This window comes from Pleurodeles waltl, chromosome 3_1 (genome assembly GCF_031143425.1).
Source record: "Pleurodeles waltl isolate 20211129_DDA chromosome 3_1, aPleWal1.hap1.20221129, whole genome shotgun sequence".
Classification (NCBI taxonomy): domain Eukaryota; kingdom Metazoa; phylum Chordata; class Amphibia; order Caudata; family Salamandridae; genus Pleurodeles; species Pleurodeles waltl.
In genome coordinates, this window is record NC_090440.1 from 1,971,458,737 (window position 1) to 1,971,474,265 (window position 15,529).

The window sequence follows — 15,529 nt, forward strand, 5'->3', positions numbered from 1 at the left end:
CGAAAAAACTTTGTGGAATTTCTGCACTTGGAATACACTTGTGTCCTGCCTCCAAAACGTTCTCAATAGGTTTACCATCTGTCAGTCCATTTTCATCCAGAACTTTAAAATACGGAGAAAGAATATTGTTTTTTGCCTTCAGAGACGCTGTTTCTTCTGGAAAGCATTCAGTCAAGAGTGGATCTGCTTCTTCTGTTTAATAAAGCCACAAAAATACATAAATGTGAATCTGCCTGCTGTGGATAAAGTACTGAGCATTTCTCAACTGCCTCATCAGTGACTAAAAAGGCTCCCAAACTATTCTTGCTGTATTAATCAATCTCTTTGTCAGTGCCCACCTCATTAGTAACTGTCTTGTCAATTATCGTTGTAGAAATGTGCTTGTGAACTATTACCATCTTGTGCATGACCTCTATGAGTGATCCTCCCATTTCTCAATTCCCTTCAACACCCATGTTTCCCCTGGTAATAAAGCCCCCTTTGTAATCCTTCCTTAACAAAGATCATCATCTAAATATGGCCCATTCCCTAACAACAGCGTTGTCATTACCAGAACATCATCTTTGTTGATGACCTGTTTGTGTAAGCAGATCTTCTAGTAGGCAACATCTTTTGCGAAACTCCGTGTTTAGAGCCTCAGCTTTTTTCTTTACACACTTAGAAATAACTGTAATAACTCAACTTTTTCCAGTGCATCTTTTTAGACTGTTCCTACAAGAATAAAAGAAGAAGCAACTGTAAGATTAATTTTCGGTCTATGATACCCTGTCAGATCCTGCACTGCTAAAGATCCACTTCCTTGCAGGTACCAAAGATGTGGAGTATCATAAAGAAGAACACTGTTCCTTATGTTTAACCTAGTGTCATATATCCTCTTCCTTTCATGGCCAGGTACCATTGGGCTGCTTAACCTTCCTTAAACGTTAATAAATGGATTATGTGTGTTGTACCCTGATCTGATGTTTCACCCTTCAGTGATTAAGCAGCCTTCTCAGCTATATGGATAGGCACAGGATGTCCGTGTTAACCACAGTTGTTTGTGCTACCTACAAAATCTAACATCTGGCTTGACTACCACTTTTGTATGTCTCCATGAATCTGAGTGATACTGATGAAGATGCTCCACATACTCTGGCTGGAAGTAAGGAAGATCATGAGGAGATATGGAAGATGGGGATGATGCCCCCTTTGAGGACCACCTTGCAAGAGATACTTCAGATGTCTAGCTCAAACAGCTTGTTAATATTTCCTCCCGCCTCCAAACAAGATGACACAGTTCCATTCCTTAATTAAAGCGGCTTCTACCGAGTTTCAACTGCCACAGCTACCAAGGATGATGGACGGAATACAGAACAATACAAACATTCACCTCCTAGTCACAGATCTGGGTTTAATCCATCATTTTTTCTGCTCACCATGCCACCCCAGTTTGGACCCAGCCATATGTAACTCAGTCTTAACCCTGCTCCCTATAGGAGCAGTCCATTTAGAACTGCCAAACCAGGTCCTCCCTGGACAAGAAATAAGCATCCTAGGACTGCTTTCAGAATCCAAACTGGAACGGCATGACATGAAGAAAAACTAATGTATTAATCCCAGATCCGTGACTCGGGGTGAATGTTTGATTTGTTACACATTCTGTCCATCATCTGTTCTTTTTGCATTTGTCGTCCTAAATAGGAAGGGTATGCCCATACATGGGTCCTATGCTTGCTGTGCCACTAGTTTCAAGCTAGCCTGGCTGATGAGGGGTGATACCCCAAAACCGGTCTCAAGATACTTGTTTCTGGTCCAGGGAGAACCTTGCCTGGAGGGCAGGTTCAAGACTGATTTGCAAATGGCTGGGTGCAAACTGGAATGGCATGGCGAGCAGAAGAACTGATGGATTAAAACCAGATGTGGTACTGGGGGTGAATGATTTGTTTTGCATTACGTCCATCATCTCTTCTACTTGCAGCTACCAAGGAGAGATGTTTGCTTCATGATTTCATTGAAATGCCTCAAAGTTTGGTAAAGGCCATTTCAGTTCTCTGAGACCTCTACAAAACGTATTGATGGCCATGGAGGCACCAGTGATGGCCAGAATAATTGCTGGTAATTACTGTTTAATTAGGAGTAATTACCATTAAAAAAACCCAGCCTCTCTGCAAAAAGGGGCAAAGAGGTTTTGATTCATTGTTATAAAAAAATATATGTATATAACACGGTAGCAACGACGCCTGTTAAAAGCCTTAAATGTAATGGCTGTCTGAGAAGGTAAAAAAACACTGTCGTTTCCACTACATTTGACACAGTTGGTCAATCTGTTCTACTCTTCTCCCTAAAATCCCTAGACGTCATTGGTTCTGCCATAGAATGGTTCTCTTTCTATCTTATTGATCGGTCCTTCTCGGTTACCAAAGACTCCAAATCATCCTCACCCAATGCTTTGGTGGTTGGTGTCCCTCAAGTCTCAGTCCTGTGAGCACACTTGCTTTCTCTGTACATCACCACCTGGTCCCCTAGGTTGCTTTCCAGAATATAAAGGGAGGGCCCACAGGCTTTCCATCAGTGCCTCGTGCAAAGGAAGAGAAAACAATGCAAAAGTTTTCAGTCTCTATGAAGCCAGTTCACAAAAGAATTTAAGAAGTAGTAGGGAAGTAGCACTAGAAGAGCACTCTTTATCATACTCCTCCATGCCTTTGTGAAATCTTCCCTAAATGTCGAATTCCTTTTCACAAAGAGTGCAGAGGGGCACAGCCCTTTCAATTTCTACGAATTGTTTATGAATATTCCTTGGTGATCCCTGTTTTAAATATTTTGGGATGAGTCACAATGGCATGTAAGAGTAACCAAGACAGTACTATAGGAATACTACTTTAAGTGCTCCAAAGGCCATTTGTGAATAGGCAGCTAGGTGGTGGCAGTCCATTCACACTTAGAGTCCATCCAGAATTTTTAAGGTAGAAGTAACCAGTACTGTTACAAAGCTTGCACCAGCTACCCAAGACAATTTAGCCCCTGCACTGAAACGATTCAGATCACTGAACATGACAGATTATCGTTAGATAAATCTCCTTGTACCTGGAGAAGATATACTGTAAGTGAAGTGTCTTCTTTACTCCCTAATGCGCCCCTAATAGCACATTCTGGCATCAAGTACTCTATCGGAATTCTCATCATAGGTATTAGCAGTATAAAACAGAGCCATGAACTCTTTTTTCATTGCATAATCGAGGACTTTATATGAGAATTCTTCATAATGTTCTTATCAACTCAACACAGTTATTTCCAAGATTGTCATTCAGCCTTTTGAGCCCATCCACAAAGCTGACATATTAAGTGTAAGTTGGACAGTGGCAATGCTACTGGGTATAAGATTTGCAAATGATTTTGATGAGGCCCATGCCTTTTCTGTCTGCAACACGAATCTCGTTAAAGTCCAAGTCATTCTAAAGTCAAATTCCAGATTCAATCCTAAGGTGCTGAACAATGTCCATCTAACCAGCAGTTGCATTCACCTTTGTTTTTTTTGGATCCATTACGATTGGTGTAGGAGTCTTTCCACCTGCTTTTTATGAAAAGATTAAAAAAAATCTATGTGGATAGAACTAGATATTTAAATCTAGATATTTTAGGAACTCTTAACAAGTACTTGCCATCTTTGGCCATTCCACCATAGGACAGGCAGTGTGAAAAACGTTTTTTTTTGCAGTGGGCAGAAAGTTACCCCCTACTCTTCATAAGGTGGTTGGTCTACTGCTGGTAAAATATATGCATGCACCACTAGAGGCTTTGGGTCCAGAGAGGCACTCTTTGCTGGAGTACTGTTCCTTGCATGTGGGTGTGGGGAAATCTTCTTAAAGCACCTTTCTGGGGATATCCAATCTGAGATACAGCCATGAGTGAGATAGGCAATGCTCAGGAAGCTGAACCTTGTTGTGGGCCTTTTATTTTCTTTTGTATTGTTTAGTGGCCTTAACTCAGAGCAGGTTAATCTTTAAATGTTTCAACGCTGGAGCAGAAAAAAGTTGCTTACTTGGAACAGCATTTTTCTTAATTGATATCTTTCATAAATTCACATTTACCCTTCAGTTTTCAGATGTTACATTTATTTTACTTCTGCTTTGGTGCTATGAAAATTTGATTTATGGTGTGTAACCATGAGTTAGCATTTGAATAGGTCTGAAAAAGATGTGAAATGCCTCCCAGGAGCAAACAATAGGCTTACGTGAATGGGCAGAGAGGACTCCTATGAACTTCCCAGAATGTCCATGGTGAGGGCTGTGTGCATCCTGTCATTTCCACTCACTAGCTCATGTCAGACATAAATGTGGCCTCTCCAGGCACCCATCTAAGAACACTCCTGGACCTTAGGGGGATTAGAAGAGGACTGAAATTGCTGTCTGTGGCCTGAGAAGAGCCCTGGTGGACTGGAACTGCTCTCTCTACTACCCTGGACAAAGACATTCACTCCAAGGGTCATAAGGCTGACCTGTACGAGCTGTAGGGAAACCAAAAGCTGCAAGATGCTTGTCCTGCAACTTCCCAGCTGGGAAGTGGAAACTACACCTGGAATGGAGGCTTTTCCTGGCTTCTGCCTACACCCTGTGGGTCTCTAAGTGCCTACCCCAAGTTCCTGGCCTGTGGTGAATTGGGACTTAGAGGGCTACAGTCAGAAGGTAAAATCTTTGACCAGGACAAACTTGGTTGATGTATCTGACCTGTGCTCCTTTGTGGTCAGCGTCAAATTGCATCTAGATTCTGCACTGCTGCAACCATTGTCTATCATTAGCACGTTATGCTTCTTGAGTCTATTCCTACTTAAAACTTTAAAAATCCATAGCTGCGGGTCCCCTATTGAAAGTTTTGTTATTTTTGTAGTATTTTGTTTAGTAAATTTGCCTCTATTTTTCTACTTTCTTTTTGGATTTTTATTGTTTTGAATTTCGACTTTGTTACCGTTTTGGTACTGCATAAATACTTTATACCTTGTCCTAAGTTAAGTCTGTCTGCTACATGCTAAACTACCGTGGGGTTGAGTGACTTTAAGGGTTCACCCTGACACGTGCTGTGATTATTCCTTGAGGTGGGATAATCACCCACCCACAAAGAATTATCCAGTTTCCTACATGGGCTCTTTTAGGAATTCAATTATAATCCTCTCCAACTCATTGACAGAAATACAAACCAAAATAATATATATTATCTTAAATGTTTGTATTTTAATAATTTTGTTCGTTCCAATTTACCTGCGATTAAATCTTTATTTTCGCTGTTAATGGTTCACGGCTTGTGAAACTATGACAAACACCACAGCTGGGACACTTTAGTTACAGATATGTATCTTCTTTCTGGTTTAGTGAAGCAATCTGGCATATATTTTTGAGTTTCCTTAAAGCTCATTTTACAAAGCCATCAGGGGTATGGATGAAGATGATTGGAAAAATGTGTATTACTGATTGACACCCTTGATATACAAGTGCACATTTTTCCTCCTTTGTTGTCTAGATGGTCAGATTAAAAGTTTCTTCCCTGTTGCACATTATAGTGAATGTTTTCCCACAGTGTTGAATTTGTTTTTGACAGCTAAGGGCACTTTGAGTGAAGACACCATCCGGGTGTTTCTTCAGCAGATGGCGTCCGCTATGCGGGTCCTGCATAATAAGGGGATCATCCATCGAGATCTCAAGCCACAGAACATCTTGTTGTCGTATGTGACGCGCAGGAAAGCAGCACTCAATGGCATCCGGATCAAAATTGGTAAGTAAACCTTTTCTGTCTCTCAAACCCAATCATAAGCTCTATGTGGATGTTTCAAGGAGGGAATATCCATTCTCACAGTCTCTTTTGGGCTTTAGTCCGTTGTTAAGTGCCTTGCTGTTCAGTTCCAGGGTAGCCCTGCTGCACAGATGGCCATGCAGGATTTGTGTTTTCGTTTGTCAAAGAAGGAAATGCTGTTGGCAACAATGTAACAAAATTCCCTTCGCAATACCCCAGCCAACACATTATGAAACCCAGCCTAAACTTAAACTGTTGTGCATAAAACTGTGGTCCCATTAAAAAAAAAAAAAAAAAAAAAAAAAAAACGGTCAGAATCGTCGAAACAATAACAGTAAATCGCCTCAAAACTGACCCCGATTGTAGTTTAGACCCAGTTCAATTTCTCTTTTGCCCAGGATGTGAGCTAGACTTAGCTGTTCTTCAACAACGAGAATACATTGCACATGCCAGCCGAGGTCATTTTTTCCGCATCTTTTTGACCTATTGCAGCCATTCACATTAGAATATTGTTGCTGTGGTCAGTCTCTGTGGTTGCGCTTTGAGTCCCGGCTAGAGAACTTCAGTCATAGGACAAGACATTTCTGTGTAACCACCGAGGTTGTCGCCAGCATGAAGGCAGAAAGTGCCCAGGAGCATCAATTAGCCCACTCTTAGAGGGAGAGGCGAAATGTCACTTCATCGAAGATTCGAGAAGTCCTTGAATTCCTGCTGAGCACCTGTTCACATATTCATTACCACTTGTTAGTGAATAATATTTACCTGTGGCCTGTTAGGGGTTCCTTCAAGTTATCTGTTATGTTAGATGTTTTATTCTTGAACGGATGCTGCCCTTCTCCGCCCTTACCTAGAAGGCACCCAATTTCCTGAAGATTTTAAGGTTTCCATGCATGTCATCAGCTTGCTGAGACATGGATGCTCCACGTTTCTTGAACCTCTGTGGGTGAAAAACTCAATGTTTCCTCCTCCGATCTAAACAGAAAACCTTCATCACTCCTTCCAGCCTCCTTTTGTTAACTGCATCTTACTCCGGGTCGGTGCTGATGCAGTTGATCTGAACCTATTGGGAGGGCTGAAGTATATTTTTTCAGTATTTGAAGTAAATCGAGCTAGTACACCACTTATGCTGAAACTTGGTTTCAGCCTCACTATGTATTCTATTTCTTCCTCTTTGATCGTTCTTATTCCTACTTAACCTTTCTGTATGTAGGATACCATAACCACACTGATTTGTCATTTTAGACTCTTGTGATCGCCTGACAAGTTTGCAGACATTGCTCATTCCCTCTTAAAGTGTGACCGTATTCGAGTCACTTTGGTGTCACTTAATTGCGCTGATAGCGCTGCTTTACAAAGAACATTATATCTTGCCCCCGCTTAATCAGAAAGACAAAGTGAATATATTGAGCTATCGCTACAGGGAGCCGCATCTAAGTGATGAAGATTGGCTTGTATGTGCAGTGGTGTGGTTTATAGTAGCCTCACTGGGAGGCTGGCACCAGTACTGAAAGGGCAGTGACCTTTTTTTACATATTATTTAGGCACCAGGAACTATATTTATTTATTCACGTGTGTATTTATTTGTTTTTGCAAATTAAGCATTGGGACCACTTGTTTTTGTCAGAAAGTGTTTTTCCTCCGATGCCTTATTCAGTTTCAGTAATTGCCTGTTGTATGTCACCAGGCTGGACGGTGGTAGTAAAGGATGCAACTGCCTTCTGCAGGTAACTGCTATTAAGAATACTAGGCGCATCCCTCCACAGAGTGTGTGCGCGCACAGGAACTCACTGTAAATATATTATTAAACAGTATCATTTGTGGTGCAGGGCTTTTTATTACATCTGCATTGTGTTCATAACAGTTTCTTCAGTTCACAGAAAACAACTGAATCACACAGACTGTTTTCCAAGGGAGAAAAAGTGTATAACTTAGATGTAATGCAGCACTAACTGCTACCAAGGTTCATCTGTTTTCTTCTCTGGAAATCGTTAACATGAAGGTCCATGATAATTAGACCAAAAGGCACGTGTGTCTTTCTTGGATAGTACCTTTTCTTGGATTGTGACTTCTCTGGGAGAAGGCTTTGCCTGGTTGGTGATTGCGTTACTGAGCTGCTGACATGGTAGTGACAAAGGAGATTTCCGATATGTGAGATAAATCACGTAGAAATTAATTACCTGGAAGGTACCTGACATGGTAACGAATGGTTTGAGTTATACTTGGCCTGTTGGGTAGCCAGTCTGTGGCGTGCCTTGTCTTATACACATACCCTCACAGTACTGATCTTTATGATTCCTGTCAGTGGCCTGTCGAGCCCCCACCCCCAGATGTCTGTTGTCTCCATTTATGAATGTCATCCCCCACCACATGTGGCCTTTTGTTTTTAGTCATGATAACCTTCAAGTTCTCTGTTGAGTTCCTGATGGACTTCTGTAGGAGGCTGGCCTGGCTTATAGTGGGTACCTTGTGGTACTTACACCTTGTGCCAGGTCCAGTTATCCCTTATTAGTAGATTAGAAGTGTTCTAGCAGCTTAGGCTGATAGAGGTAGCTATAGCAGAGCAGCTTAGGCTGAACTAGGAGACTTGCAAAGCTCCTACTATGCCACTTATATCACTTAGCACTATATCATAAGAAAACACAATACTCAGAGTTACTAAAAATAAAGGTACTTTATTTTAGTGACAATATGCCAAAAGTATACTCCCTTAGGAGGTAAGTAAAATACACAAAATATACACACAAACCAAAATCAGGTAAGTAAACAGTTAGAAAAGTTGTGCAAACACTGTAGAACACAATAGAATGCAATAGGAGACAATAGGCCTAGAGCAACACAAACCATATACTCCAAAAGTGGAATGCGAACCACGAATGGACCCCAGGCCTAGTGTAGTGTGTAGAGGGTCTCTGGGAGTGTGAGAAAACATTAAGGGTGTCCAAGATACCCCACCCCAAGACCCTGAAAAGTAGGAGTAAAGTTACCCTACTACCCCAGAAAGACAGTAAAGTCGAGATAGGGGATTCTGCAACAACAACAACTGACTGCAAAGCACTGAAGACGGATTCCTTGACCTGAGGACCTGCAAAGGAAGGGTACCAAGTCCAAGAGTCACACAAGTGTCCGGGGGGGGAAGGGGGTGTCAGGAGCCCACTAAACCCCAGATGAAGGTGCAGAAGGGCTGCCTCCGGGTGGAAGAAGCCGAAGATTCTGCAACAACAGAAGGTGCCAGGAACTTCTCCTTTGGTCAGAAGATGTCCCCTCGGCGTGCTGAAGGATGCAGAGTTGTTTCCACGCAGAAAGACCGCAAACAAGCCTTGCTAGCTGCAAGAGTCGCAGTTGAAGGTTTTGGGTGCTGCCAGGGCCCAGGAAGGACCAGGAGGTCGCCCCTTGGAGGAGGAGACAGAGGGGGTGCTCAGCAACACAGAGAGCCCACGCAGAAGCAGGCAGCACCCGCAGAAGCACCTGAACAGGTGTTCAGAAGATCTGCGCACAACAGTCGACTCAGCACAACAAAAGAGGGCCCCACGAAGTCAGAGTCCAACTCAGCAAGTTGGGCAATGCAGGACAGAGTGCTGGGGACCTGGGCTAGGCTGTGCACGAAGGAAGTCTTGCAAAAGTGCACAGAAGCCAGAGCAGCTGCAGTTCACGCAGTACACAGGATTACTGTCTGGCGTGGGGAGGAAAGCACTTACCTCCACCAAATTTGGACAGAAGGGCCACTGGACTGTCGGGGACACTTGGATCCAGCTCCTGTGTTCCTGGGACCACACTCGTCAAGATGAGAGGGGACCCAGAGGACCGGTGATGCAGAAGTTTGGTGCCTGCGTTGGCAGGGGGAGATTTCTTCTTGGCTTTCAGTGCAGGGTGAAGACAGCCCTCAGAGCATGTACCGCCGGGAAACAGTCGAGAAAGCCGGCAGGATGAGGCGCTACAATGTTGCTGGTAGTCTTCTTGCTACTTTGTTGCGGTTTTGTAGGCGTCCTGGAGCAGTCAGAGGTCGATCCTTGGCAGAAGTCGAAGAGGGAAGTGCAGAGGAACTCTGGTGAGCTCTTGCATTCGTTATCTGGTGAGATACCCACAGTAGAGACCCTAAATAGCCCTCAGAGGAGGATTGGCTACAAAGAAAGGTAAGCACCTATCAGGAGGGGTCTCTGACGTCACCTGCTGGCACTGGCCACTCAGAGGTGTCCATTGTGCCCTCACACCTCTGCATCCAAGATGGCAGAGGTCTGGGACACCCTGGAGGAGCTCTGGGCACCTCCCCTTGGGAGGTGCTGGTCAGGAGAGTGGTCACTCCCCTTTCCTTTGTCCAGTTTCGCGCCAGAGCAGGGCTGGTGGGATCCCTGAACTGGTGTAGACTGGCTTATGCAAGGAGGGCACCATCTGTGCCCTTTAAAGCATTTCCAGAGGCCAGGAGAGGCTACATCCTCTCAGGACCTTCACACCTATTTCCAAAGGGAGAAGGTGTAACACCCTCTCTCAGAGGAAATCCTTTGTTCTGCCTTCCTGGGACTGGGCTGGCCAGGCCCCAGGGGGGCAGAAACCTGTCTGAGTGTTGGCAGCAGCGGTAGCTGCAGAAAAAACCCCAGAGAGTTAGTTTGGCAGTACCCGGGCTCTATGCTGGAGCCCCGAGGATGCATGGAATTGTCACCCCAATACCAGAATGGTATTGGGGTGACAATTCCATGATCCTAGACATGTTACATGGCCATGTTCGGAGTTACCATTGTGACGCTACATATAGGTATTGGCCTATATGTAGTCCACATGTGTAATGGTGTTCCCGCACTCACAACGTCCGGAGAATTTGCCCTGGACAATGTGGGGGCACTTTGGCTAGTGCCAGGGTGCCCACACACTAAGTAACATTGCACCTAACCTTCATTTAAGTGAGGGTTAGACATATAGGTGACTTATAAGTTACTTAAGTGCAGTGTAAAATGGCTGTGAAATAACGTGGACGTTCGTTATTTCACTCAGGCTGCAGTGGCAGTCCTGTGTAAGAATTGTCTGAGCTCCCTATGGGTGGCAAAAGAAATGCTGCAGCCCATAGGGATCTCCTGGAACCCCAATACCCTGGGTACCATATACTAGGGAATTATAAGGGTGTTCCAGTGTGCCAATTAGAATTGGTAACATGAGTCACTAGCCTGCAGTGACAATTTTAAAAGCAGAGAGAGCATAAACGCTGAGGTTCTGGTTAGCAGACCCTCAGTGATACAGTTAGGCACCACACAGGGAAAACATACAGGGCACACTTTATGAGCACTGCGGTCCTGGCAGGATCCCAGTGACACAGGCAAAAACAAACATACATACAGTAAAAAATGGGGGTAACATGCCAGGCAAGGGGTCTTATGTAGTATTCTTGACAGGCTTCAGTCCAGAAATCTTCTTGTTTTTCCCTGTAATGATCCTCTTTTCAGCTTCCCTGTGGTGTCTTATATGATTAATTTTTTTTCTGAATTCCGCATCTGACTTTGATGCTCTTCCCTCCAGGAGTCCTCGTGGCAATCTGTGGTGGGCTTCTTACCAGTTGTTTGTTGGCGTTGGGGCTTCCACCTGGAGTACTCATGTGATGCGCAGCATAGGTTTTTCTTCCAGCAGTCAACTTGTATCCAGCCATGTTAGGGTTCTCCTTGGAGTCATTGTCTGCTCACCTTTAAAGTCTTCTCCACCTAAATGAGTGTGCTTATTTTTCTTGCCTTTGTTTGTCTCTCACAGAAGATGTGATATTCTTGGCGTGCTTCCATCTGGGCGTTCTTTAGTGTTGGTCCATAATGAGCCTCCTATTAGGCATGTCAATGATGGGCTTTTGTTGAGAGTTCTCTTTTATTCCTCTCTAGTTGAAGTCATCTTGTGGACACTCATTCATGATTAGCTTTTCTTTCCTGTGAGCTCTCATGGCCATTCTTGATGGGCTTCCCTCATGAGTCTGTCTGCATCTACCTGTCGTAGTATCCCCTCATTTGTGTCCTTTTTACTCTCACCCAACAGTCTACGTGGTTTCTTTCTTGATGCTCTTCCATCATCCAAGTACTAATTTTCTGATGTCCTTGATGGGCTTCCTGGTAGGAGTCCTTTTGTGTCTTTCAGTAATGTGTGTTTGCAGACATTGTTTGTTTTGTCAGGGGACAGCATAGGTCCACCCACAATGGGCTATCCCCCAATGTTCTCCTGTGCTGTGCATGATGGACATCATCCCAAACCCTTGGGACTACACCTGAGTTTGTCTGTCCATGATGGGCTTCTCTCATAGTGTCCATGTCGCTACACGGAGTGCCCTTTTCTGTCGCTGATTGGCTTCCCTTTGGATCCTGTGATGTAGATAGTGATAATAACTTTTTTTTTAATACATCAATTCGTACCGCACTTTGTGCTCCATTTTTTTTTTTAGGTCAGTAAATTGAATATCAAAGCTGGTTTATAGTACCACTGGTAATTTACAGCACTTAAAAAAAAATAGCAAAGTGCGGTATGAAGTGATGTATAAAAAAATAAGTTATTATCACTATCTACATAATAGGATCCAAAGGGAAGTCAGTTGGCGACAGAAAAAGGGCACTCCGTGTAGCCGCACAGAGTCTGTCTTACAGGTATCTTAACTCATGAGCTCCAGAAGAACGCATTTTGCCAGTGGCAAATGTTCATTTCAGAGAGCCCTCCTGTCTGATGGTCTGTTTTCCATGTGTTCTCTTGTGATGATACATTTACTACAGAATGACATCTTGCACTTCAAATAGTTATCATAACCAGCACTGTAGCAAGGTGGGTATCAGCTTCAGTGATGGGCTGGCACTGGCACTGGACAGGCATGGAAGTGGAGGGGAAAATGCAGACAGGGAGAAACTGCCCCATATGTTTCAGTGTTTGACATGCCAGTGTTAATTTATAACTAATAATTACTGTATTTCTGTTCATAAATTGAGTTGTCAATAGGAACATCCTAAATAATGTACATACAGCTTTCTTAATGTTTGAAGGACTAAATATTACATAAACATTTTCAACAAAATTGGCTGTGGTCTGAAAATTCTTTGGGTTGGTAGGTGTTTCATATTCTCGCTTGGTGGACAGCCTCAGTAGAGTCTCTAGCTTGTTATTGAAAACATTTAATGTAATAAATCTTTTCTCGCCTTTTTGATTGTGTACTAAAATACTTGTAATGTCTATCTTTATCTGTCTAATGAGCTGTAAAACGAGACCTCATTGAAAAGCCCAGCAAAGATGACCTGAGTCATCCTGGAGCCTTGCATAGCAGTGAGCAGAGAGCCTGAAATGAATGATGGAGTAAATGGTGTTAAATGCCAGTTTTTCTCTTGGGTGATTCATTTGTTGTTTGTTTTGTAGCTGACTTTGGCTTTGCTCGATATCTGCACAGCAACATGATGGCTGCCACACTGTGTGGATCCCCCATGTACATGGTGAGTAATCTGGTTACGTTTGTTTATTTAAATATTCACACCATATCAGATGCCAAGCAGTGCCCCTTTTTCTTTCTAATGGGCGAACTGTACAGAAGCAGTTATTATCACTCAGGCTTATAGAATATTACTTGTTATCACTAGGTAGGAGGGGTCACTGAATTCCTTTCCAGAGAGGCTGGTATGCTGACTCAAACTTTCCCCAAAAGTAAATCTTGTTTTTTGAAGAAAAAAAACAAGATATTTCTTTGCGTCTCTCTCCACAGAGGCAGGTTCGGTCAGTTAAACCTTTTTCAGCAGGGTAGTATGGTCTCCTAGGTCTTCTGACGGGAGGGTATAGTGTTGTAGGCCTTCCCATCATGGCGGTATGGTCTTGTAGGCCTTCCAAACACAAATGTACAATCTCATACGATCTTGTTGGCCTTCCCAACATGGAGTTATGGTCTTGTAAGCTTTCCCAGCTGGTTACTAAAGCCTCTCCTAAAGAGGCATGATCATAAAGTATTTTCTAGAAGACCACTTGTGGTCACTGTAGCCTTTTTCAGAGGCTGGTTTCAGAGACCTTTTTGTAGGCTGAATATGTTATGGTTTCAAATACCTGTGTATTCAATACCTCAGGCTTAGTCACAGGTGGCTTCTTAAGCCGCAAAAACACAGCAGTAGTAGTGGGGCCTTTGTGGCATTGATGGGTCATGAGACTGTATGGTTCCATAATCCTTTTTCAGGTAAAGGTATGGTTGTTGACATCTTCTCTAGAGAGAAGCAGGCATGACCACGAAGGCACATAATTAGTAAATAAATGTGAGACAGGGTTCAGGAGGGTTTTGGTTCTGGGTCTCATTACTATTTTACCCAAACTGAATACGAAGCCTTTTAGCACTTGTCTCTCGGGATAGCAAGGCTGAGCACGCCAAAGCTTACTCATTAAGGAAGTTGATGAGGTTTAGACACTCCGAACTCAGAAACTGACCCAACATCTGTTAATAAATCACTCCCTAATCACTCCTCAGTCAATGGTTTTACTTTTATAAAAGAAAAACAACTGTCATGCATAAATGCTAAATATTACACAAATCATGGAGATGACTTCAAGAAAAATCATGTCTGTATCTACTTCCGAATTAGAGGGCAGGAGTGAGTGCTGGTGTGTTTTTCATAGAACATGAGTGGTCCCTAAAGTATTCTTGGGAGTGGTTACTGCCTGCTTCTATAGAGGTAGGTATTGCACAAAGGACTAGAACCCCCCCCCCCCCCCCCCACCCCCCCGTCCCGAGGCCTTTCTCAGAGGTCATGCAGTGGTGACTAATGCTTTCTCCTGGATGTGCAACTTTTTGAAAAGGAAGCTGTAGTCACAGAGGCATCTTCAGAGTGTGGCTAAAGGGGCAGAGCCTATCTTGGAAACTTTATTGAAATGCAGCTGTATTGGGTATTTTTTACTCATTACTGTTTGCCTATTTTTATTTTTGTTTAGGCTCCTGAAGTTATCATGTCGCAGCACTATGACGCCAAGGCGGACCTCTGGAGTATTGGAACTGTCATCTATCAGTGTCTTGTGGGAAAACCCCCGTTCCAGGTGCCTATAGTTTAATGTGCATGTTAACGCTTCTTTGTACACCCTTCCCTGACTCTAGGGAGTGTTTGCCCTCTGGTTCTTGTTGCAGTTTGGTGAAGAAAGTGAGCAGAGTCGGGGGTGATTTCTGGGCATGAAAAGATTTTCCGACAGCAGCGTTTTCCACAGTAAAGCCTGATGTGATCTGTCCACGTTGTGAGACTTACAGCTCTTACACGCGAACAGTTGCATGATTGTGACGGTATGTGTGGAAGCCTTGTATGCTTCTGGGGCCACATACTGACCGTAAGCTACTAAGGACGAAACTCTGATATTTAGAGACAGACATTAGTAATCGTTGACAGCGCACCAATATTCCACAGTTGGAAAGATGTTTGTTAAACATTGTCATCTAGAAAGAGCTTACATACAGTTGAGATCTTGTATACACAGATGTTTTACAAGTTATTAAATAAAATTATTCATCTCAAAATATATTTGTGTGAAAGCACCCACTCACCCAAAAGGATAGTTAATAACTCTGTGAAGTAATTTTGTGGATAGTCTATGAAAACCTTAAATGTAATCAAGCAACGTAATTGTGGTTTACACACGACTGAAACTCCTCCCTCGGGCTCTAACACTTGCCAAGGTAACCACTGATCACCCAGGACATCAAAGAAGGCGTTGTTCATGATATCATCAGTGACAATACTGGTGGTGATTATCTCTCACATATTATTTATACATACCACTGGGATTTTACCGCCCTTTTTGATCACAGTTGCATGCA

General features: G+C 43.3%; 1 protein-coding gene across 1 annotated transcript in view; it reads left to right on the forward strand.

The window, feature by feature from the left end:
• Window positions 1–15,529, forward strand: part of ULK2 (unc-51 like autophagy activating kinase 2) — a 360,264-nt gene that overhangs the window by 121,482 nt on the left and 223,253 nt on the right. The window contains exons 6-8 of the mRNA XM_069226356.1: window positions 5,569–5,742; window positions 13,114–13,187; window positions 14,659–14,760. Of these exons, the coding sequence (XP_069082457.1) occupies window positions 5,569–5,742; window positions 13,114–13,187; window positions 14,659–14,760 (350 nt within the window). The remainder of the gene's footprint in view (window positions 1–5,568; window positions 5,743–13,113; window positions 13,188–14,658; window positions 14,761–15,529) is intronic.